This window comes from Copadichromis virginalis, linkage group LG9 (genome assembly GCF_057382275.1).
Source record: "Copadichromis virginalis isolate Kocher_CV1m ecotype Utaka linkage group LG9, C_Virginalis_male_GT1.1, whole genome shotgun sequence".
Lineage (NCBI taxonomy): Eukaryota > Metazoa > Chordata > Actinopteri > Cichliformes > Cichlidae > Copadichromis > Copadichromis virginalis.
Window position 1 is genome coordinate 5,984,834 of NC_140626.1, and position 24,254 is coordinate 6,009,087.

Genomic DNA, 24,254 nt, shown 5'->3' on the forward strand with positions numbered 1-24,254 from the left:
ATTTTTATTAAAACCCCTAAAATTAGAGCTGCAGATTTATAAAATACATGGACCTAAATTATTATTTAGCAATTCTTGATTATTTATGCGCAGTAAAATTTGATTTGATGCTTGTTCAAATGATTTATTCTTGCACAACCTCTGGTACCTGATGATGAAGATAAATGGAATTATGTATTATTGATGCTGTGGTTTTAATTTATTTACTGGCTCAGTGTGTTTGCATGAGAGTGGCGGGCAGATCTCAGGCTGTCTCTGAGTGTTAAATAGTTAAATGCTGCCGAATGCCCATCAGTCCTACATGTTGAAGCATGCATGCCCTGCTAGTGTTATATTTTTTTAATCAGGCAGGGGATCTGGACACTGTGTTTTATCTGGTTATTTCACACTGAGTGATGTTCCTTTAAAGGTTGTATGTGACAGTAAGTGCACGCTAAAATGGGACGTTAGCAGTATTGGGGCACAGTGTACAGGAACCATGCAACATTATATGCTGTAGAATGCATCGAGCTAAAACCACGATGGTCAGTAAACCTCAGAGCCAGCAGCAGCACAATCTGCACACAAAGAACATAAAACAAGTGATGCTCTAAGTAGTGTTTTGAACACTGGGACATGCTCATTAGTTCACATGAACCTGTCTGTGAGCATAATATGGTTTGCCCATCAGTGTCAGCACTGAGCAGGGCACCACGATTTGATCTACAATATTATCTGTCCAAAGTCATGTTCAGTGTAACACACAGTGTCACAGCACTAATTCATGATTTGTGATGACATCAAAGACATATTGTACATTTACAAGGATAAGAACCTTTCCTTATTGCCTTTTGTCAAACCATTCACTGTTCGGTATGCTAATGATATTCCAGACTCACTGTATACATATTCTGACACATACTCTGAGTAATTATGGCTGAATATAACGAAAATTTGGAAAAGGTGATTTTTTTTCCCCCCCCTTTTTGGTATTGTAGGTACTCTCAGCAGAGTATGTACTGAGGCTGTAGCTCATTCACTGCTGAAGAAGCAGGAAACCCACAAGCACAGCAAAAACTGCAGTAATCTACTTTAGGTTGTTTCAGGTAGCGACACACATTTGATTTGGTGGGCCCCAAACAGTTTTGTGTATTTTCTCCCAGGATCAAACTTTTGCTTGACAGACAGATGCGTAAACCACTTTGACATGGAGCCACTGTAACTGGTTATAGTGGAACTAGAATTCTGAAAAAAGTCAGAATTCTGTCCTCAAACTCGAAATTCTGAGTTTAAACTCAGTATTCAGAATTCTGAGTGTTAAGTCAGAATTCTACGAGTTAGAGTTGTTCGTGGAATTTTTAAGAGGGAAGACATTTCACAAACTGACTTGTTGCGCTGGCATCCCATTGCAGTACAATGCTTGAATTCGGGAGCTCTTTAGATCAACCTGTTCTTTCACCTGAATTCAAACGTTAACAGGTGTGGCCTATTTTGGACCAGGTACTGAATCTAGTGTTTAAGCGATTCAGCTTCTCAAAATTATGATAGTTGCTACAAAATTTGAAAGTTCATGCATGTGGAATTACAAATAAAGCGAGGAGAGGCACAGATCCACAGGACTTGCTTGCTTTAATGTAAAATTGTCCTTAAAGATATAATAAATATCAATCGATGACGATAAGTGATGTGTGGCCCACCAGGTGAAAAATATGACATGAAACTAAAGTGAATCACTGTGATTTTACTGTGTTTATTGTCATGCTACACTCTCACTTTTACAATGTGGATCCTTTGTTATTTGTGATGACTGATAAAAATTGTAGTGTGGGATCTTTCTTTAGCTTCTGAAGGGGGGCAGGTCTGAGAACAAAATTACTGCAGTACAGTAAGTACTCGTAGCTGCTGATATTTTGTCCCCCTCCTAGATAATCATACCAGCATAAGGTAGCAAGGTTTGATCCCTAGACAGGCGTTACCAGTCCTTGCTGTTTATGAAATTGGTCAAAAATCTGCACATAAAGACATTTTTAAACATGGTTAACCAGCAACTCATCACTTGAATAAAGCATTGTATGTTTGTGCGAAATTAGAAACCATGTGTGATTCTGGGAGTGTTGGGCTCCCACAGGTAACCAGGAGCAGGTTTTAGATTGACTCTGGGTTGTTTCTGGTGTCAAGCAGTTGGGCTGGGAATAGGGAGCACAATATTAGAAAGGTATTCAGTTCAATCATCTCAAACTATGCAATAGATACTGAAATAGGTGAAGCATTTTGATCCTGCTTTTCTCCTCCCACATTTACCTCTTTTTCATCTGCTTTCAGACGTACATTGTACATTGTGAAATATGTAAATAAAGGTCACTTCTAATGAGATGGTATACTGACCTGTTTCTTTGAATCTTTCTTGTTATATACCACAGTGACATCGCTGAAGGTGATGACTCCAATAACAGAATATATACAGTTATGTGCAAAATAATAGCAGTGTGTTAAAGCAACAGATGTTACTAATAGCACCTATTTCCATATATACTGTTAAATAATCCAATTCTTTGATCTTTGGGCTAAAGGATGAGCAACACTCGGTGTATAAATGCTCAATCAACAATTACTTTCATTCATACAATTCTTATTATTCCATACAAACACTTTTGAGCATTAACCATCTGGAGGGGAAATGAGCACGGTGTCCGCCTGATCTCAACGTGTCTGACCGTTTCTCACATTCTTATAGCTTCAGCCCCCCTCCAAACTAAGCATCCACATGCTTTCTCTATTATGGCGCCTAAGTGACGGCCTTCTCCTGATGAGATGGGGCAGAAAACCTCTACGGTATGTTCTGTTCTCTTTGTAATCAGAAAAATAAGGCCATGATTCTCTGAAAACAGTATTTCTTATAACTCAGCAGTATCATGCATCATAAAACAATATCATTCATTCACCATAAACCAGCAGTCTAATATAATACAAATCAGTCTAATAAATCTAATAGTTATCACCTCTTCAGTAAAATAATGCGAACTAAAACTACATAATAATTTCACAATCTTTAATTAGGGGTATAACGTGGCATAAGATAATATAATAATCTCACAGTACAAAGGCACTGGGAGCTGTGCACATTCAATCCCAAATGTAAACATGAACTGTTTTTCCTTTCTGGAACATTTACAGTATAAACTGAAAATGAAATGAGGCACTTTGCTGTTTCCAATCAACCTTTTGATCAAAGTTCTTCTTCCCTCAGTGCAACTGGAACGACCCATTTTACTCACTGAGCAAAGGGCTAAAACCAGCAGGTACAGCATCTGCTGCCTTCCTTTCTTAAATAAAGGCCATAACTGACACCCATTTCTTCACAGATTGAATGACCTCCCTAACTTAGCTCCACACTGCTATTAATTTGAATACATCCCCAATTAGCAGCATGCATGCCATGTGCGTTAAGTCTGTTGGTTGGCTATTACTCTGCTACACCTAGTCATGAATTTGTTCCCATGTTGTTTCATCATTTCTGCCAAAATCAGTGCTTAAACACATTAGTAATGTTAAACTGCTATAATTTTGCACATAACTGTACATATAAAAGATGGGCAACCACTGTGCAATCACTAGGGTTTTCCCTACATTTCCTACCCTCCACAGGAAATGCTCTCAGCTGTAGGCCACTCTCCTGGTGCCTTTATAAGTAGTGTATTATAAGGTTGCCAACACATGTGACACACATCTTTGTGTTGTGTCAGACTCTACATTTGAGCATTAGCACAGGCCTGTGGTACATAGCCGATTATTAGAGACAGGTTGATCATATTTAAGATTGAATCATTAATTAATGGCAGGACTTCTTTGAGCATTCTTGCAGGAACGGGGTCTAAAAGACACGTTGATGGTTTGGAGGAATTACTGAAGTTAACTCAGAAAGATCAATTGGAGAAAAAGACAAAAGAAAAAATGAATATCAATGGTACTGAAAGTAGCTGTAGATAATGTTACATCTGTGAGATGATTGAGCATTTTTTTCTCTAATGGTTAAAAATTATTCGTGAAAAAGTTCATGAAGTCATTACTAGCTAAAGTGTAATGTAAATTTCTCCCTTTATCAGATCCAAAATATATATACATATATATGACTAAATGTGTAAAAAAAACCAAGGAAAATTTTAAAAAGGAGGTACACAAGCTCTATTCAGCTTTATTTTAAACAAAATCACAGACAATTCTGTCACTTTGTAAGCAATAACTTTAAGCAGATTAAAACATTTAAGACATTTGACTTGCTGCTAAGTCACTGAAGTCCAGGAGTTTAATGAGGAAAAATAAACACAGACACTCATATGAACACTAATTAGAACGAGGGCAAATAAATCACAAACACGTGTCTAAAACTTTGTCTCTTTCAATGTCCAGTCTTCAGCACACACATAATGAGCCTAGACATAGGAGCCAGTGAGTGCAGACACACACTGACACATCAACACAAACATTGTTACAAGTCAGATTTTCATGCAATGACATTCATTTACAGATCTCTGCGAAAAATGAGGCATTTTATGTGCATTCATGTGCTGTCGGGATCACTGGATGCCTTATTCCAAAATTAATTCAGTTCATTTTTTACCTCAGGTTTACACACAATAACCCATATTGACAAATGAAAAAATTTGTCAATTTGTCAAAAAAGTATCAGTGTAACTCCATGTTGGTACCACACAGCCCGAGACTTAAAGAACGGTGAGGAAAACAAAAAACCTGAGCTCGTTAAGGACTTTAGAGACAAAGTTAGAGATCTACATCACTTTTATCCAGATATATTTAAAAAAATATTAATTTCCAATGTTCATTTTTAAGTACACATATTCACTGATTTGTGGGCTGGGAGATGCAGGCCTCAGTCTGATCTCAACACTTGATGTGCAACGTTTTGTTTTCTACTTTTGTGACATGATGTAGATCAAGTTGTAATGAAAGATTTTTAATACACTGGGAATCACTACGGACCCATATATTCAACTTCTTGGATATTTAGTGATTGTGCGGGTATTCATGTTTCAATTTCATAATTCTGCTGTTTTTATAAAACGTACAAATATAAACCACCTCAGCCTGGGTTCCTGACATTCCTCAATCAGACCACTGATGTGGGTCTGATTGACCCACATCAGTGGTCACAGATTGTGGGGCGACCGTGGCTCAGGGGGTTGGGAAGCGCATCTGTAACCGGAAGGTCGCCGGTTCGATCCCTGGGCTCTCTGTCCTGGTCGTTGTGTCCTTGGGCAAGACACTTTACCCTACCGCCTACTGGTGTTGGCCAGAGGGGCCGATGGCGCGATATGGCAGCCTCGCTTCTATCAGCCTGCCCCAGGGCAGCTGTGGCTACAACTGTAGCTGCCTCCACCAGTGTGTGAATGTGAGAGAGAATGAATAGTGGCATTGTAAAGCGCTTTGGGTGCCTTGAAAAGCGCTATATAAATCCAATCCATTATTATGATCACCACACTTTACTGGTACTTAACAACTTTGTTGCTTGAATGACGACTTTTTCCCCCCTGCAGTCTTTGTTCTTGTTGTCCCATACGAACACCTCAGGGCAAGCCACACCCTTCTCTCTCTCGTTGTACTTCAGAACTGCAGCACCTACAGTGCATTGGGAAAGTGTTCACGGCACTTCACTTGTTCCACATTTTGTCATGTTACAGCCTTATTCTGTAACATGACATACCATACCATCTGAGAGATGATCAGAGGAAACAGGATGTACCTGAGCTCAGTTCTGAGTGTCATGGCAAATGTTGTGAAAAGTTATGTTAAATTTTAGTTTTTTATTTTAAATACATTTGCAAGAATTTCAAGAAAACTTTTTTCATTTGTCAATATGGGTTATTGTGTGTAAACCTGAGGTAAAAAATGAACTGAATTAATTTTGGAATAAGGCTATCAAATCACAAAATGTGGACAAAGTAAATACTTCCCGGATGCACTGTAGATTGTTTACTAGAGGGTTTAAGGCATGAGACTTTCAGAAGAAGTCTCATGCCTTACTCCTGCAAATATGCAAATATGTGATGTCTTGATAAATCGAGCAGATATTTGAAGTTTACACAGCACCATTCTGGCATGAAAATATCTTAAAAGTTTGTTTTGTGACCCAGAAAGAATAATATTTCAAACTCCGCCACTCTGTGTTCCTCCGCCACTGCCTCGTTTGAGTTTTGGACGAAATGGATTCCGAAATGGAGACCAGAACAGCCAATCAGATTGTGCCACAAAACCAGCGTAGAGAAAGAGTTGAGCGCGCACGGGCAGAAATGTTGAGAGCGCGAGCAACAGCAAGCGCAAATGCAAAACCAGAGCGAGAGGGGCTGCTATTGTGTGTGTGTGTGTGTGTGTGTGTGTGTGTGTGTGTGTGTGTGTGTGTGTGTGTGTGTGTGGATAATAGCAAACACTGAAATACAGTTTTTGCATGCAGCAATGAATTTTGTTCAAATTTAGCTTTTCTTCGCTCAAAATAAATTTCTCCTCAAAGTGCAACACTTGCACCTACAATATTTTTTTTTTACGTGCGCTCAGAATAGCGGCACAAAAATAACGCCATAGACACACCAACACCAACCCTATCCCGGGCAGGGTGAACTGTTCCCTTGATTTTATACTTATAGGGGTATTCTGAATCGCTCTTTGTCTGGTCCTTCACCCAGGACCAATATGTTATGCGAGACCCTACCAGGGAGCAAAAGCCCCCCGACAACATAGCCCCTAGGATCCCTGGGACACACCCCTCCACCACGATAAAGTAGTGGTTCACTGGACCAGCTCTTTGCCCTCTAGAGGACACTTGAGGGTTCATGGGAGTTTGCCCAACCAGTCTACATGTGTTTTGATGACCTGGAGAAGGCACTCAACCGTGTCCCTCAGAGTGTCCTGTGGGAGGTGCTTTGGGAGTATGGGGAGTCTGGCCCACTCCTACGGGCCATTTGAGCCTTATACAACTGCTGCTTGGTCTGCATAGCGAGCAATAATTCGGACTTGGTTCTGGTGGGTGATGGACTCCGCCAGGGCTGCCTTTTGTCAACGATTCTGTTCATAATTTTTATGGACAGAATTTCTAGGAGTAGCCAAGTGGCGAAAGGCTTTCACTTGGGTGGTCTCAGAATCTCATTTCTGCTTTTCGCAGATTATGTGGCTCTGTTGGCTTCATCGGGTGATGGCCTCCAGCTAGCACTTGAATGGTTTGCAGCTGTGAAGCAGTGGGAATGAGAATCAGCACCTCCAAATCTGAGGCCATGTGTCCTCAGCCGGAAAAGGGTGGAGTGCCCACTCCAGGTCAGGGATGAGTTCTTATCCCAAGTGGAGGAGTTTAACTATCTCGTGGGTCTTGTTCACAAGTGACGGGAAGGGAGCGGGAGATCGACAGACGGATTGGAGCTGCGGTTGCAGTGATGCAGACGGCGCACCGGTCCGTTGTGGTGAAGAGAGAGTTAAGTGTAAAAGTGAAGCCCTCGATTTACCGGTTGGTCTACGTCTCTACCTTCACCTACGGCCAGGAGCTGTAGATAGTGACCAAAAGAACAAGAACGCGTTACAAGTGGCGGAAACGAGGTTTCTCTGAAGGGTAGCTGACCTCTCCCTTAGAGATAGGTTGAGAAGTACGGCCATTTGGGAGGGATTCAGAGTAGAGCCGCTGCACCTCCACATCAAAAGGAGCCAGTTGAGGTGATTCGGGCATCTGACAAGGATGCCTCGAGGGCGCCTCCTAGGTGAGGTGTTCTGGGCATGTGCCACCGGGAGGAGGCCCCAGGACAGACCCAGGACACGCTGGAGAGATTATATCTCTCAGCTGGCCTGAGAGCGCCTTGGTGTTCCCCCAACAAGTTGGAGGAGGTGGCCGGGGAGAGGGAGGTCTGGGCTTCTCTGCTTTAGCACAACCCTGGATCAGCAGAAGAAGATGGACTGAATTATATGTTGTTCAACTTTCAACCATTTGAACCTTAGAGTCATGCTTCTTCCAACAGATCCATTACCAAAATGAAACCAGTGCTGAAAGAATTGTGACCAGGAACTGCAAATCATTTTTTCTTGTATAAATGAAGAAGTAATTTTCATCCGCAACTGGTTCAAAATGCAAAAAAAAAAAAGAAAAGAAAGGTTTTTAAGACCATAGCAAAGTGGATGTGATGTAGTCCAATTGTTTGAGCTGATTTTTGAATCTATAGTTCTTTAATAAATATACCTGACTTGTATAACTCAGATCCGAAATACACTTTTTCCTGAACACAGACTACTAAGTTGTTCAGTGGTGTCAAACAAAACCAGACAAAAAGAAGAAACCACATACAGCCAGTCGCTAAGAGGAATTGAAGAGGTATAACACTTTCATTAGCACTGGGCTGAATAATCCAAGCAGATGTTTGAACATTTTCGAGCCAGTACATACAAGTTTGACCCTGTTTTTATTTCACAAAAACCAAATTGATTCAGTTTTGCACTTGGCTCATGTTTTTTCCCTCTTTGAGATGTATGCTAGGCAATTATTCAGCCTTTAAAAAGATCGAAATTAGTCAAAGCCCAGTATTGCCGAAATATACAGTACATGTTATGACATCTATAATTGGAACATGTATTTTTATAACAGAAAAGCTGCAGACAGACTTTACAGCTGACGGTCAGCTTGAGAGCACGGAGCTACTTTATACTTGTTAATAAAATAAAAGAGGGCAAAGAAACATGTTGCCTACTATGCGATCAACACATGAAGAACTGAAACAGCACACCTAAATACAGGAAGAATAACTACTACACTGACACACAATGAGGCACCAAAAGCCAATAACAGTGAGCATGCCACAACAGCTTTAGTTCATTTGACAGAGATGCACATCTTCACACATACACACACACCCACACTTGCTCTCTTGGCCTAAGTGCTACAATATTAAAGGCTGAGTGCTTAGAATGTGCTCCTGTGACCAAGCCCAGCTGGCAATAATGTGTTGATGGGGAGCCATGAGGTCCATGTCTTTTTCTCAGCACATTATAGGCGAGTTCTGACAGCGTTCCAACATCAGATCCAGTGTCTATCTTCAGCAAGAGAAAAAGAGGCAATACGATGGTCGCGCTCCATCGATCTACTGCTTCTTTTATTTTTACTACACCTCCATAAATGAATGTGTAATTTTGTCCAAAAACATTCTCTGTACATTTTTAATCACAGAAAAGCTAACCATGTCTTTAATCCAACAAATAATTAATCAGTTGCACTTATTTCCAGTTTGAATGTCTAATATTGGTCACTACTTACGCATGACCAAGGCTGAAAGTTTTATCAAAATACACTGCTCAAAAAATTAGGGGAACACTTTATGATCTCAGAATAAAACAGTCAATTAAGCTTCAAGGATTCTTGGAAGCATAAACTATGGTCAACTAATTTCACCTGTTTTGGTGCCATGAATGTGGCAACAATGGAAAAGCAACAAGAAGACAACTCCCAAATGGGAATGGTTTTGCAGGTTGCAGCCACAGACCAATGCTCTCCTCTTAATCCTCATGACTGATTTTTCTCAGATACCACCGAAACTGGGAGGTCTCACACTAGTGCCCTATGATGACAGCATGTTCACATGGGAAATAGTGAAACAGACCTGCATGTTTGGTATCAGGATGAAATCCACACATCTAATGTCAGACTTCATGCTGGAGCAAGCCCTGGGATCCTCTTGGTGCACAACAATGTCTGTCCTCCGCTGGCGAGAATGAAGGCAGTTCCTGGATGATGAAGGCACTGACGCCAGTTATGAAGATATGAAGATTCTCAGGAAAATTATGCACTGGTCCATCGAAACCCACCAAACAGTGCCACACACTGTCCAGAAGTTTACTGGTGCCTTGATCCAAGTCCAGAACAAGATTTAAAGACATCAGCTAAGAGCGCATGTAGGGTCATGGGGACCACACATACTGCTGAGCCACACTATGATGCAGGTCAGACGAGCCTATTTTTAACTTGGATTTTTGGTGTGGTTTCTAAATTCAAACCCTTAAAGGGTGGATGATATTGGTTCTCACTGTTAGTAGATCATTTTGTTCTCAAGATAATTACAAAATTTATGACACTAAAGATTTTCAGAGTGAGTATTTCATTTATCAAGATCCAATGTGTGATTTAAACGTTCCCCTCATTTTTTTTTGAGCAGCGTACTTTTAAAGGAAAGTTAACTTGAAAATATTAAGCCTCCCCTTCGTAATCCAAAGTCAGGGGCTGTCAGGTCAAAGTTCAAAGGCAGGGAAACACGAAGCTTCGGGGTTTTCCATCTCTGATATGTAGTGGAGGGCTCCTGCCATACCTAAGTGGAGAAACAGTCATTACTGCTGGATACACATTTCACCGTATGCCTTTTTTTTTTTCCTTTTCTTTCTTTTTTTTCTTCTCTTTATCTCTTTTTCTCTTCTTTGCTCTCTACCAAAAATCCACAAGGGCAATGCCCGGCCATCAGTCCGTTCCCCTGAGCTCAAGCTCACTCGACTTATGCGGCAATCCAAAACACACCAGCAAGTTGAAGTGACCAATCAAGTGACTTAAATCAGGTCGAGATGCTTTGACTTGACCTTAAACATACTGTTCATGCTTGAAAACCGTCCGATGTAGCTGAATTAAAAATCTTCTGCTAAGAAGAGTGAGCTGAAATTGCCATTTTTGCTGTTTAAGTGAAAGGTGAAAAGCAATCTGCTGAAGTTACTGAAAAAGCCGTGTCCTCTACACCTATTTTTGGTTGGAGAGCAAAAGAGTGCTCTTCTGCCTTCAGACCTCTGAAAGCTCCACAGACAGCCAACAGATTAAAACCTTTTGTTATAATGCAGCTGTGCTAACACGCTGCAATAGATCACAGTAACTTCTGATCGACCAGAGGCTCGTAGAAATAAGCTTAACATGCAACACACGATGAGACGGAGTTTAATGAGAAGCATCATATACTGTACATCACCTGGTACCTAGAGTGGATGTTGTGATCTAATCATAACTGTTTCACAACCAAATAACCAACCAACTGCATGTGGCTACGTGTCAGACATCTACTAAATTACAGACCTCCAAGCAACAGAAAATGTTTATTAGGTAAACACAAAGGCTTATCTACTGAGGAACTTTTATTCATATACTGCATTTATTCTTTTCTATTCTTACTGACTATGCAAAGCACTTCAGATTACAAGTCACATTTAAGCATAATTCATAATATTGAATTTATTTATATTTTTATTTATATACTTTATATTATTTATTTTATATGTATTTTATATTTATTTTATCTACTTTAAGCACTTCATCTACCTCTCATCCATGGGCAGTTTAGATTCACAAATAAAACTACTGTCTTTGGACTGTGGGATGAATCTATAGCACCTGTGCAGGCACAGGAAGAAGCACCACATCTCCACACAGGAACCTTTTTGATATGAGGCCATAGTGCTAACCACTTCCACACTGTGCTACAGGGGTGAATGGTTGAAATAAAGTCATATTCCATCATTCCTGATGTAACATTACACATGTGTGGAAATGTAAGGAAAATTTCACCCATTACAGCTGAGTAGCTGCTACACAGACAGAAGAAGATGCAGACGAATATGACACAGACGATATGTGAAATATTAAATCAATACGAATTAAGTACCTTCAAAAAGGGAGTATGGTCTGTCTGGGATACGACACCCATGTGTCCCGTAGTCCAAACACCACTCAGCAAACTGTTAGAATATAAAAACAGAGCACACGTGAACATCATTCTTTCTTAAAAACAACAAAATAGACTTCCTTTTATAAGTCTTCAGTGTTCAACCTTCTGCCAAATGTGAGGGGCACACATGAATCATGTAATAAAATTGGCTCATTAAGTTGGTTGTCAACAAGTCACTTTAAAAACATGTCAAAAAGCCCAACTTTCACAGTGCAAACAAACATGTTTACAGTCTGGTTGCTATAGTAATGACAGATGCACTGAGCTAACCAAGCTAGGTAAGAGTGGAAAGACTACATGATAAATCCCATGCTGGATCTCTGTTAGAAAAAGCTCACGTGAGACAAAGACAGTGCAGTATGACCAAAAATCTGTATGGTAACATTTCCATGGCATTGTTAAAGAGTCCTGTAGTTCCCCAGTACATCATGACATATAGTGAGCCGTAATATAAGAAACCAGGAATAAAAAAACTCAATTTGGACTTGTTTTTTCAAAGATAGTGGCACAAGATTTCCTTTTAAGGCAAAACATGTCAGCTTGAGGCCACCCAGTTCCCTCTTATTTTTAAGAAACCAAAACCTCCAGAAAGGAGACGCAGCTCGTCTCTTAGCCACAGATCAGCTGTTAACAGTCTATTATACCACCATGCTGCCTGCTGTGTACTTTTTTACATTTGCAGTTACTGGTGTTTCAAAGCGTATACGTTTACCACAACTACACACATTGAAAAGCTGCTGTGTCATATGATTAGAAACACGAGTAAGAAGACTGTACATTACAGGTCTCCTCTCAACAGGCTTCACGGTGCTCTGGTGTCCAATACGAACATACATTTAATGCCATGACCAACGTTATGTCTGTTAAACAGGGCAGCTTAAATTATTCAGAAAAAATCATATCATGCATGAATCCACAACAGTTTTAACCACGGCATCTTTAGAGCCACTTCTTGCTCGTGCATATTTAGTCTACTACTGAGAATCTTGTTTTGTTTACCCTCGGTCTTACCTTGCAGGCGCGGTGCAGGTATTTCTTCTCCTTGGTGAGTTTGTAGAGAGACAGGAAGGCGTATCCGTTGCCAGCGGTTCCATGGCAAATACCGTAGCCTTTTCTGAGCAGGCCCCGCTGCCATATCACCTCGCCGCAGTCTACAGCCTCCTTCAGGTACTTTTCTTCTTTAAAAATCTGGCAAGGCACAGGATGAAGCCGACAGGATAGTCAAACCTTGTCAGCCTTTCAACAGCTACTGCCAACTCGTAACAGATGCAGTCAGCATTTTGACATTTTTTGTTAAATATCGTAGCAATTAAAAAAAACAAAACCCAAACTGCATTCTGTATGTGAAAACACTTCATAAGCTGAAAGCATCGTCAACTCAAGGCAACCAGCAGTAAATGTAACCCCTGTATCAGACAGCCCATATAATATCTACAAACCTGACGCTGTATGGTCCTCGCAGAAGAGATAAAGACTCTGCCTACATGAAAACTAAACCACTCATCCAGATCTCATTTCAAAGAAATAAATTAATCTAAAGCGAAGCGACTTGAACTCATAACTGAGGTGACAGACGACCTATCAGACAGGTATGAAGCTGACAGGACACAGTAGGAGTACAGTGCAGACCTGACAGTGTGCCTGATTGGATGTGATTATATAAGCCAGTCTCCCACAGCTGTGTGAGGTCCGTGATGGCGTCAAGCAGGGAGCGCTTTGAAAAGCTGCATTCTACAGAGCTGCCATGTAATGTAGAAGAAATTGTATCCGGCCCCACCTCTCTCTATTATTATTATTAGCTTTTAGCTGTAACACAGAAACATCAGCTACAGGAAAGGAGCAGGAAAGAAACAATCCACTATTAAGAACCTGCGCTTTTTAAAAACTCGTCCCAGTGACAGTTCCTTCTGTTTCCACCTGAATACACGGAACCAGCCAATCTTATAAACTGCTGCTGCGCTCTCATTTCAAACACACCAGCAGCTCACGTTCTGTTTCAGAATTCTCCTTTTCCTTTGAAAGCAGAACCATGTACCCTCGCCTTTCCTACTTATCCCGAGAATTCCTCTCACACAGCAAGGCACAAGTCACCTATTACAGCTACCAACTAGATCCACTCCTACAACCCGACCATATATGACATGCAGACGAATCCTTAGCTACATGGTTAAAGTAACTTCAGCCATGTTGATTTTATACGAGCTCATGAACTCTGATGCTGCTAAAATTAACTCATGATGTATTCTTCCACTGTAACCTGCAGGGGTGCTCACCAACACTCCACTAGGGGTGATAACAAGCTGGAAAATACCGGCTATTTTAGGAAGCAGTGACCCCTGACTGTCTGAAAACAACTTAATGTCTGTATGGATTTAGTGATATCAGTTGATATCATCGAATATGGAAGGCTGTCCATGAACACGATGTTTTCTGTATGGCAGCATCTGTTCCTTTAAAAGCCGCTGATGGTGGCTTGCCAACGTGCCGGTTCCATAGGCGCTAACGCAGCCCTCCATCAGAGGCAGTGATGCATGTCGGAGGTACCTCTCTTCTTTAGTCTAAAGGATGTGACATCCATTTTTTTCAGTCATCAGACTGCAGAACAAAGCAGTGTTTTCTGGATCATTTTGATGTATGGCTGCTTCTTTGCATTCAAGCAACACTGTCAGAGCCATAAAATAATGTAATAGGTCTTGGTTGAGACTATGAATATGACACAGTATGCCTACTGTTGTCAAATAATTGCGAAATTAGTCCAAACATCACATTTATGGAGATCCAGCACAGTGAAAGAGAACTTCAAGCCCTAATAATGGAGCATCCCTCTGTGATAATACATCACCATTATTCTGCCTCATGAACAGGATCGTATTTTCTGAAATCATTCAACTTGCCGTCCATTATTGTAAAAACACAACTCCATCAGTGGGAGCACAACGTGTGCATGCAGCATAGTTTCAACAGCCGACCTGAAATCTGCCACTAACAAAACATGTGGCAGTTTAAATGTTTAAACGCGTGACACAAACGGCACAGTTGTTGTGTTCTGTTAATAGCGGAACATTGTTAAGTGCAGTGCTTTGTTCACTGTGCCAAAACAACAGCAAAAAATAAAAAGCAGAGTCTCATTAGTAAGAGCAAAATGCCAGAATGGCAGCATGTTGGCTGTGATGTAGCTTCCTAATGGACCAAGAAAAAAAAACGAAATTAGCCAAAGTGTTAGACGCCAGGCGAAACAACATCCCATCAACAACATGATTTTTCTTTGACGTGTCAAATAATACATGCTTCACAAATATGTTTAACACAATAAACTGTTCATGCAGTGTAGAGCTGTGCCACAAGGTGACAGTGTTGTTTGTGCGTGTTAGACAGAGAGGGTGGCTGCTGACCGCAGAACTCTCACCTTATGGGCCATGATAAGCATATGGATAACACCGGGCGCTCCGTGGCACCAGTGGACCAGCCGGTCGCTCTCGTTGCTCAGGGATGAAGGGAAGTTTCCTGAACGAAACCTCTTGTGGCGGACGTAGTCGATGCTGGGGCGAACCAACTCTGACAGGATGTCTGGATGGACTTTTGCTCCAGACTGAAAGGGACAGTGTTTAATTTCAATTGTACTGTTCAGCTCTACATTTACAGAATTCTCTTTAAATGCCCCAAAAGGAGGTGACTATCACCTTTCCTAATGGCAGCAGAAAAGCTGGTGAAACACAGCTTTTCAGAGCAGATGTTTCAGAGCAGATGTTTATAAGATCTAAATGGACTCAACACATACTTTGATTGCTACAGTCATGAATTATTCATACAGAGAAAGATGGATTCTCTGTGAACAGCAGAGAAAACAAAAGTCTGTGGACAGATTTCAGTGAGCTACTTTAAATCAGGCTTTTGCTATTGTTATAAATCACAAGATGAATAATGGAATCATCTTTGTTGCCATGGCGATCTGCTGTGTTGCCACCCATCTTTTTGCATTCTTACTCAGTCAGATTTTGCTACTTACAGTTTTTTCTGATTTATTTTGGCCAAATGAAATGTTTTGCCTTTATCTGACAGTGAAAGCAAAGAGTGACAGAAAAACTGGAAGAGGGAGAGGGGGGCAAAGCGCTGCTCCCCTGCCAAACGGCACATGGCTCACCCCTTGAGCTAAACTGGCACCCCACAGGTACAAACAATTACATTGTAAGGGAAACAATTTGAGGTAAAGGTGAGTGTACAGCAATGAATTTTCAAACAACAGCACGTCCAATAGATTTATATAACTAGCTGGAACAGTTTATACCTTCACTACAAGGACATGTTAGTGTGCGGCCGTCAGGGTGCGTACGACTTTTTGTCGGTGTGTGCCAATCCCTGGCCAGCACCAGAAATGCTGAAAATCATGTGATTCCAGTCCCTGGCTGGTCGCTCATGTCTCTCTACGGTCCAGACCTTATCTGTATCTTTGACCTTTTATTGTGCTGACATTAGTGTCAACTTTTATCATAATTAGAGTATGAATTCTTGTCTTCTGGTCAAACATGTTTCATTAGGTTACTTTAAACTTCTGACTGCCAACGTCTAATAAGTCTAATAAGTCTAATAAGCCTAATAAGTCAAGGTTTAAGTAAGCATTTATAGCCCATACACACACACACACACACACAATACAATCTCAAGACACATCTGAACTGAGCAGTGTGGCTGCCCTGTTAAGTAATGTATTTGTTGTGACTATTTTCAGAATTACATTGCTTGAAAATTGATAAATGATGACTTTTCCCATAATGGTACATGCACACAGTAACATACTGTATGCATGTGACAGCTGGGATAAGCTCGAGTCCTTCTGTGACCATGAATTTGACATGCGTGCATATATGAATATATCTAAAACACATTTCTAGCTGCTAACAATACCCAGTAGCATTTGAATGCACAGTGGGAACACTTTGGTCGTTCTTTGTAGGCCATGCTTCGGCAGGATTTCACACAAAACTGCTTCATCTTAGCCGCCAACAACAATTACAGGATGTCTGCCTGCAGAAAGTCTCAGCTCCTCTACTGGCTTTAAGCCCAGAACAGTAAGAAACAACAGACATTAAGCAAACCTTAAATCAATGACTTACTGATTGCCAACACCACTAATCAAACAGTTCTTCTTCCAAATGCCGAATACTGATAAAGAGTCTATCTGCCCAAATCTATAATCAATAACAGATTTCAGCCCATTCTGATATAACAGCACTAAGGAAAACATAATCCTCCAGCTAATAATCCTTCATTCTTTCAGGTAAAGTAAAATTCATACTTGGTGCTTTTATTATACATAAAAAATGAGTACAGAGAAATCTGGATCCAGTCTCTGGCCTCTCTTCATTGTTTTTTCCTCAATAATTAGATTGCAGTGCTCACAAAGAAGGTGGCAGGTGGCTTGCAGCACGGGCTGCAGGTGAGAGCTGTCAGCAAAAATACAGATTCAACAACGCTGACACTGCAAGCACATTACCTGGATTCACTTACATGGATGTCACTTTGTGCATTTATGCGTGTGTGTTTGTGGCTACAGTATATAAATGCGTGATCTTATATACAAGTGATATTAAATGTTACTCTAGAATGAAAGTCAGTCTATTTGGAAAAAAACATCAATAAGAAATACTTTCATTTCTCTGATGTAGCAAAATGACACAATTTATTGTGCATCATCAACCAGAAGATCAGAAGCTTCGAGTGTTTCTCCATAAATAACTACATGACAGATAACATTAGCTTTAGCAATACTTTCGAACTTATTTATATAGAGGAATAAAAGAATCTTTCGTTTTTAAAAACCCACTGACTTTAAACAGACCGCGTTCTGTTTTCTCCTACCTGCATCAGCATGTAATAGATGCCGGCCAGGCCGTGGGCAGCGCCGATGTACTGCTTCTTGTGCCACTCATAGAGGAGTGGACAGCGATCAGTCTTCTTCTGCTCTGCTGACATGTTCTTACCAGATTCCACAATGGCTGTGACCACCTGACGTTTGGAGAGAGAAAGAGTGGGAAAAATAAAGGAACCTTTGAGCTCACATTTGAATCCAAACACACAGTTTGGCAGAAACTGATATAACATCTTTACTACAGAGCTGAGAGAGTGGAGTGTTAGCATTCAGTTCAAAATGACAAAGTGAGAAACCTACAGTTTCATTATAAAACTATAAGAACAACATGACCTGGGAGACACCATTTCTACTGGTGCAAAACTATACTTTTGCTTTATTATTTGTCTGACAGCCTCATGGATAGAACGACGGCAGAGAGAGGGCACAGTAGGCGACTGGATGAATGTATCGACTATGAACGATAGGCTGAGCCTTTTACCGATCGTTTTTACAAGAGTGATTCATTTTTTTGCCCCTGGGTAAGTTTGCTAATAATGTTGGTTGAAGAAAGAGAAGTGGTCAACGGAAAAATAATAGCGCTGTTTTAATGACACCCTCCTCACAGTGCAGCGATTTGTTTTCTCAAACTCATAACAGAAAGAAAGAAAGGCAGCAGCCTACATTCAGGAAAAAACGAAAACATTTTATTTAAATAAAATAAATTTAAAAAAATAATGGTGGGGAGGGAAACAGAGACACTGGCTTCTTTTTCCCACCGTGTTTACAGGCTGTTCCAGTGTTTATCTGTCTTAAACACTCGACAAAACAACAAATACATAATTGAACAAAAAGTAAGTTTAAAATCAAACTTTCTCTTCCAGCGAACGTTAAAAACCCCAAAACAAAACAAAAGAAAAACTCTGATGTAATGTTGTTTTTTGTGCGATTTGGCACATCTCAAATAAATAAATGATTAATCCACAAAAAGTAGCTATATTAATAATGAAACAAACAAGACAAGAAGCTCAAATATTCCCTCCAAAAAAACTGTATAAATTCTAAACCCGCAAATCAGTCTGTGGATGATCACATTGCTCCGCCCATCAAAGGGTCACCTGCGTGGATATATCACCTGTCGTCAGTTGGAAAATTTTTACATGTCTCCCATGTGAGATGGTAGGCAGGTTAAACTTCAAGCAAACCTCTCATCTTCATTTCTAATCAAACGTAGGAAACAAACATGACTAAATTCTCTCGATTTTAAATGCTTTGATCACAGAGCCTCCCATATGATAAAAATCTAGATAAATGTGGTCTAATTTACACTGTGCCAATTTACAACAACCATCTCACGTCACTTAACAAAATTCCCTTTTATTAGACGATTAGCCTCCTTCACAATAAAGTACGGATCCATTTAAAATCATTTGATGCATATAGGACAATCTTTCATCACAATAAAACATAACACAAAATAATACTTTAAATAGGACAAGCAAAAAGCAGACAGACATACAAAACGACACACACATCAGCCTACAGGGCACAGATGAGGATGGGCAATGGATGGCTAAATGATTCCGATGACAGGAAGCTTTTTACTGCTATTTCTTGTCAGAGTGTCTTGTCAAGAGAAAAGAGAGAATAAAAGAATAAAAATCACAGTCTGAAAATAGAAAATCGTAGAACACAACAAGCCTTTGTTAGCTTCTTATTTTAGAATATTAGGATCACTTTTTTGGAAACGTGCGTTTGTGCGTTAGTGGTGTCAGTTACACTACACAATCAGAAACCCTGGAATATTTCATCTAACTATGCTTGTATAACTACTTCTGGCCACCGCTCTCAGTGTGTCTATGACAACAACATTGCATGCCTGACATTATGACTGTGGGTGTTGCATCTTATGTCTTGTCTGCAAATACTTCCTTCTGAACAGAAAGACAACATCATTTATCAGCTCACTAATATGACACAAACCTCTGAGAGCTAAAGAATTATCCATAACATTAAATCTGGGTTAGATTAAGAGGTTGAGGGATTTAAATTCAATGAGACTGCTGCACACCAGCTACTAAGGTTTATGTGCAGCAGGGTGTTATACGAGGGATTTCTTTATGCTCTTCCATTTAGGAACAGCTATAAGCTGGAACACTTTCTCCAAAGCCAAACAACCTGGATTAAACTGAGGCGTTGCCATGTGGAAGGAGCAGAAGTTTGTCTTCCACTGATTGGTCGAGCAGGTGATTAGGATGACACGTGGCTGCTCGATCAGCCTCAGATATGTTTCTGTTTACTTTCTTTAAAGGAGAGAAGACACATTTACACTAACATGAACACCTATGTGTTAATCTTCCACCTTTAGGTGTACTGGCTCTTTTTTTTTACGTCTGGACACCCTGGCAGAGGAAGAGTTACAATTTAAAACAGCATGCTGTGATTTGCAAAGCTCATAAAGCCTTGTTTAATTCACTACCAAACATAGAAACCATATCAAATGTTTAAACTGAGACAACTGGGACTTATTGTTTATGTTCCTCAACATAAAACTGTGAAGACTGAATATGTCAGTAGCTACGGTGCATAATATCATCAAAACAGCAACATTTCTGCAGAGGAGGCTGAAATCAGTACTGGTTGCTTGCGATCTCTGGAACTTCAGGTGGTCTGCCTAAAAACAAGCATGATCCTGTCATGGAGATCACTCCATTGTGTATGAAACACAGAAACACAGCCACCTCCTCGGGGCCAAAGCTCATTTAAAATGGACTGAGACAAAGTAGACGACAATCCCAAATCTGAAGTTCTTTTTGAAAACATGGACACAACATCCTCTGTAGTGGATCCCATCCAGATGATGTGTTTTTCAGGGAAGCGCTTCCATATTTAGAATTGAAGATGGATCCCAAGTTAGCTACACTTCTGCTTGATAGGACGAAAACAGCAAAAAAGCATGGGGAAGGAACCTGGAGCTTGTACTCAAACTTCACAGTTCAAAATTGCAGCTTTATCATAACCATCGTAATATTCAAATGCCTGCACCAAGCTGCACCAACACAAATGGTCTAAACTGCTTAGAGATGACGATTTCTCCTCATGGTAATAATCACATCCCAAAATTGTGCTGAGGATATTTGACAAGCTACTGTGTTTTTCTATAGTCATGTTTTCTGGACATTCTGCTTAGATATATGCAGTAATACACAGTAGCCTATATGTGGAACTGAAGGGGCTCGGGGTTCTGAGTCAGCAGTATATCATGTCCCCAAGCAAGACAGAGTGAAGAAAAACAGTTCTGCAGCAGCAGCACTGCCTCCATCATGGCAGGACAGATTTACATCCCCTGTTCATTACACAGGGAATGTGTTATACATTACACAGATCTATGAAGCTCCATGAAGATCTATACCACTCATGTGTGTCAGGTCTGCAGCTGTCCATTTCCCTGTGTCAGAATCCTTCCTATTATGGAGCTGACCTTACGACTGACTGGTTTAGCTTAATAATTTACCACTGCTACTCTAACAGGGTTCTCAACCCATCTTGTAATTTAAATTATTTTAACATCGCACTATAAAGAACAGAAAACCCTGACAGGCTGGCATTTGAAACACAAACACATGCACACTGTTGGGTATTCATATCTTGTGGGGACATAATGCTTTCCCTAGCTGCTTACCCTAACCCAGAAAAATGAATGCCTAACCCTTACCATAACCCAACTGTAACCCTGTCACTAAAAACACATTTTGAGTCTTAAAAATGCCTTCAAACTTGTGGGGACCAGGATTCTGGTCCCCCATAAGGGCTGCTGGTCCACACAAGTATAGTAAACTTTGAACTTTGGTCCCCACAAAGATATGAATACATGCTCGCTCACACACACACACACATTTACTCAGGGAATCAGTAAGGGGAAAAAACGCATAACTAGCAAACCACAGAGATCTCTCTAATAACTGATACACACAGAGACAACAATGCAGCAGAACAAGATTGAAAACAGAGAGCAAAGATCTGAGCACGAGAAAAAGAAATAAAAGCATCTATAAAGCGGGTCCTGGAGGAGAGCCACTGTTTGGTAAAGCCTCCAGAGTGCTGAGTGTTGTTGTGTGGTGACAGGTATACGAGCACAGCTGACAATGAGATGAACAGCAGTGCAGCACTGCAGGAAACTGGGTGCTTTGGGGCATCCGATTTCTATTCCTTATTTGGCCATGAAAGTACTTTTATCTAGCGGTTCTGAAAACAACGATAGCTTGTGTGCGTCCGCTACTGCCCACTCTCTCACCCCTTTCCTCACTTTGTGTGTGTATTTGTAAGAAAGCGAGTGAGAAATCGGGCACAGTATATGTATTTCAGTCTGGCGCTACACCAAATGGTGACAGCTGGTCCTGCAGTGACTGTGTGTTCCTAAATAAATAACCAAAAAATATGAGAGATTATTAGTCACAGTGTGTTTGAGTTTGCATGTTGTGTTTTTGGGTCCCATGTCCTCTGTGCTCTGATACCGTCCACTGCCAACCCTCTCCAAGAAGTCTTTGCTAATAAGAAGGTCAGAGTCAGGAACAACTTCCAAAGTATTATTATTTTTACCTTATCCTGAACTGCACCTCACCACTTTGTTTGAGACATCACCTTTGTTGCATAGAGTAAAAGGTGGCATGGCTGTCATTAAATACTTATACTAACTTAATGTAACGGCAACAATACTAGGCTACTCTGCAACTATCCTAACACTTCAGTATCAGTCTTGTCACACTACGATTTGAATGATCTGCTACGGTGTCAGTGTTTTAAAGCAACTTTTATTAAAGGAGTTGAAGTAATTGAGTTGACCATTTTTGTTCTGGTATTAAACCCTCTGTTGGGAATCATTTAATTCTACAGGTGTTGGTACATCACTGGTCAAACTGATAACTCAGTACTTCACCTTTCAGTCTAACTATGGTTACTTGTGGCTCCAAAAATTCAACAGGCCAGTAACTAAAGGGTTGTGTGCGACCTAAGTGACAGCATGGTGACTACGTTTATGTGGCGTAAACAAAATGCAGCATTATGAAGATTTCTGTCTCAAAATGAAGTTTAAGGACAAATAAGGAATTTATCCTGATTTGCATAGATCAGGTATCTGGAGCATTAATATGAATCCTATCCTCCCTCAAAAAGCTGGATCAGATATTGGTGACAATGAGCCAATTCAGGGCTGAACACTTCAGTACAGTGTTGCTTACAACACCATACACGAGCAGAATACCCTCGCAAAACATGGAGAATGTTAACAAACAACGTGACATAACATTGTCAGACATGTCTTTATCATTATTAATCTGAAAAAGCACATATGACATGTGCAAGTCTCACCTTTGTAATGGTGTCCTCATCCACAGCGTCAGTGCCGATCTCTTTGTTAACGTACAGCAAAGCATAAAGGTATCCAGCACGACCATACAGCAGCTCATCTGGTATATCAGAGTCTGGGCTCAGCACAGACCGCTGAAGCTGAAGAAGCCTGATGGAGAAACACAACAATCACTGCATGAGGCTGGGGTACGGATCAAGCACAGATTTGTTTTCCACCTGAGCCATGGGGGATAATATTCATTCACTATCCTGACCGCAAATACTGCAGCTCCTCACAGCACCAGCAAATGTGGATTAATACACTGGTTGAGGAATTTTAAAAACCCCGTATTATTCTTACTGACACACTCATTATTTTATCTTGGTGGTCTTCTAGTATCCATGATATCGGATTTTACCTCAGGATTACAATTTCAACATAGCTCTCCAATGTGAGCATACGATCAAAGATGAAATATCCTAAGTGCAGTTAAGATTTAGCCTTCTTGGAGGTTTTTCATGCCATGACCAAGACCGTGGGGGGAGGCTCAGCTGGCGGCTCTCAGCTTGCCTGCGACGGCACGGGGCCATTTTGTGGATGTCCGACATATAATTGTAGATCGGATGAAGCTCGCCTTGGAGGACCACCATCAAAGCTTCATAGGGGATCGGATGACTAGCCGTTCGCCTATGCCAGGCAGTGACACGGTGTCCAGGTGGCTGTGGCCCAGCCCTGAGGAGGGGAAGGAGCGCCTGGTGGAGGCGGTTGGTGCTTAAGCAGTTTGTGAAGGGGCTCCCAGCCAGAATGGCAGAGTGGATGCGTCGCCACCAGCCCACAAGATTGGAGGCAGCAGTGACACTAGCGGAGTGTCAACTGTCGTGTGTGCATGCGGACATACGCAAAAATCCCATGCCTGACGCATCCCTTAATTCAAGTCAATTCAATTTTAGTACAGTGCCAAATCACAACAACAGTCGCACCACTTGTGCAACAGAAGGGCTAGACTCAATTTCCACCAGCAGATAAAGGGCTTGTATCACTCCCTCCTTCGCGGTGAGCGGGGGACGCTGACTATGAGGTGGTACAATCAGACAGGGGAGGAGCCCCACAGATATATCACCTCAAACTCCTCCAAGCATGGAGAGAGGCTGAAACTGCTACAATGGTGAGCCTGGTGAACAAAAGAGATGAGTTGGGGCTGGAGGTGCCAAATTCCAACATTTCCGCCTCAAAAAATAGCCATCGTATCCTGGTGAGACAGTTCTTGGGGCTGGCTGGTTACTACCATCGGTTTGTGCCTGGCTTTGTGGACCCGATCATTTCCTTGATTGATCTCACCCGAAAGGAAGCC

General features: G+C 41.0%; 1 protein-coding gene across 3 annotated transcripts in view; it reads right to left on the reverse strand.

The window, feature by feature from the left end:
* The window catches only part of lancl2 (LanC lantibiotic synthetase component C-like 2 (bacterial)), a 43,599-nt gene that overhangs the window by 12,886 nt on the left and 6,459 nt on the right, over positions 1-24,254 (reverse strand). For 2 of the 3 annotated variants that reach the window (XM_085467482.1, XM_085467484.1), the window contains 6 exons: positions 22,924-23,071; positions 17,568-17,714; positions 15,118-15,300; positions 12,723-12,899; positions 11,649-11,721; positions 4,152-10,319 (listed from right to left, as the gene is read on the reverse strand). In XM_085467482.1, coding sequence (XP_085323608.1) covers positions 10,243-10,319; positions 11,649-11,721; positions 12,723-12,899; positions 15,118-15,300; positions 17,568-17,714; positions 22,924-23,071 — 805 coding nt within the window. In that variant the 3' untranslated portion in view covers positions 4,152-10,242. Of the gene's footprint in view, positions 1-4,151; positions 10,320-11,648; positions 11,722-12,722; positions 12,900-15,117; positions 15,301-17,567; positions 17,715-22,923; positions 23,072-24,254 lie in introns of those variants that run through there. The other variant, XM_085467483.1, reaches the window with a different exon arrangement.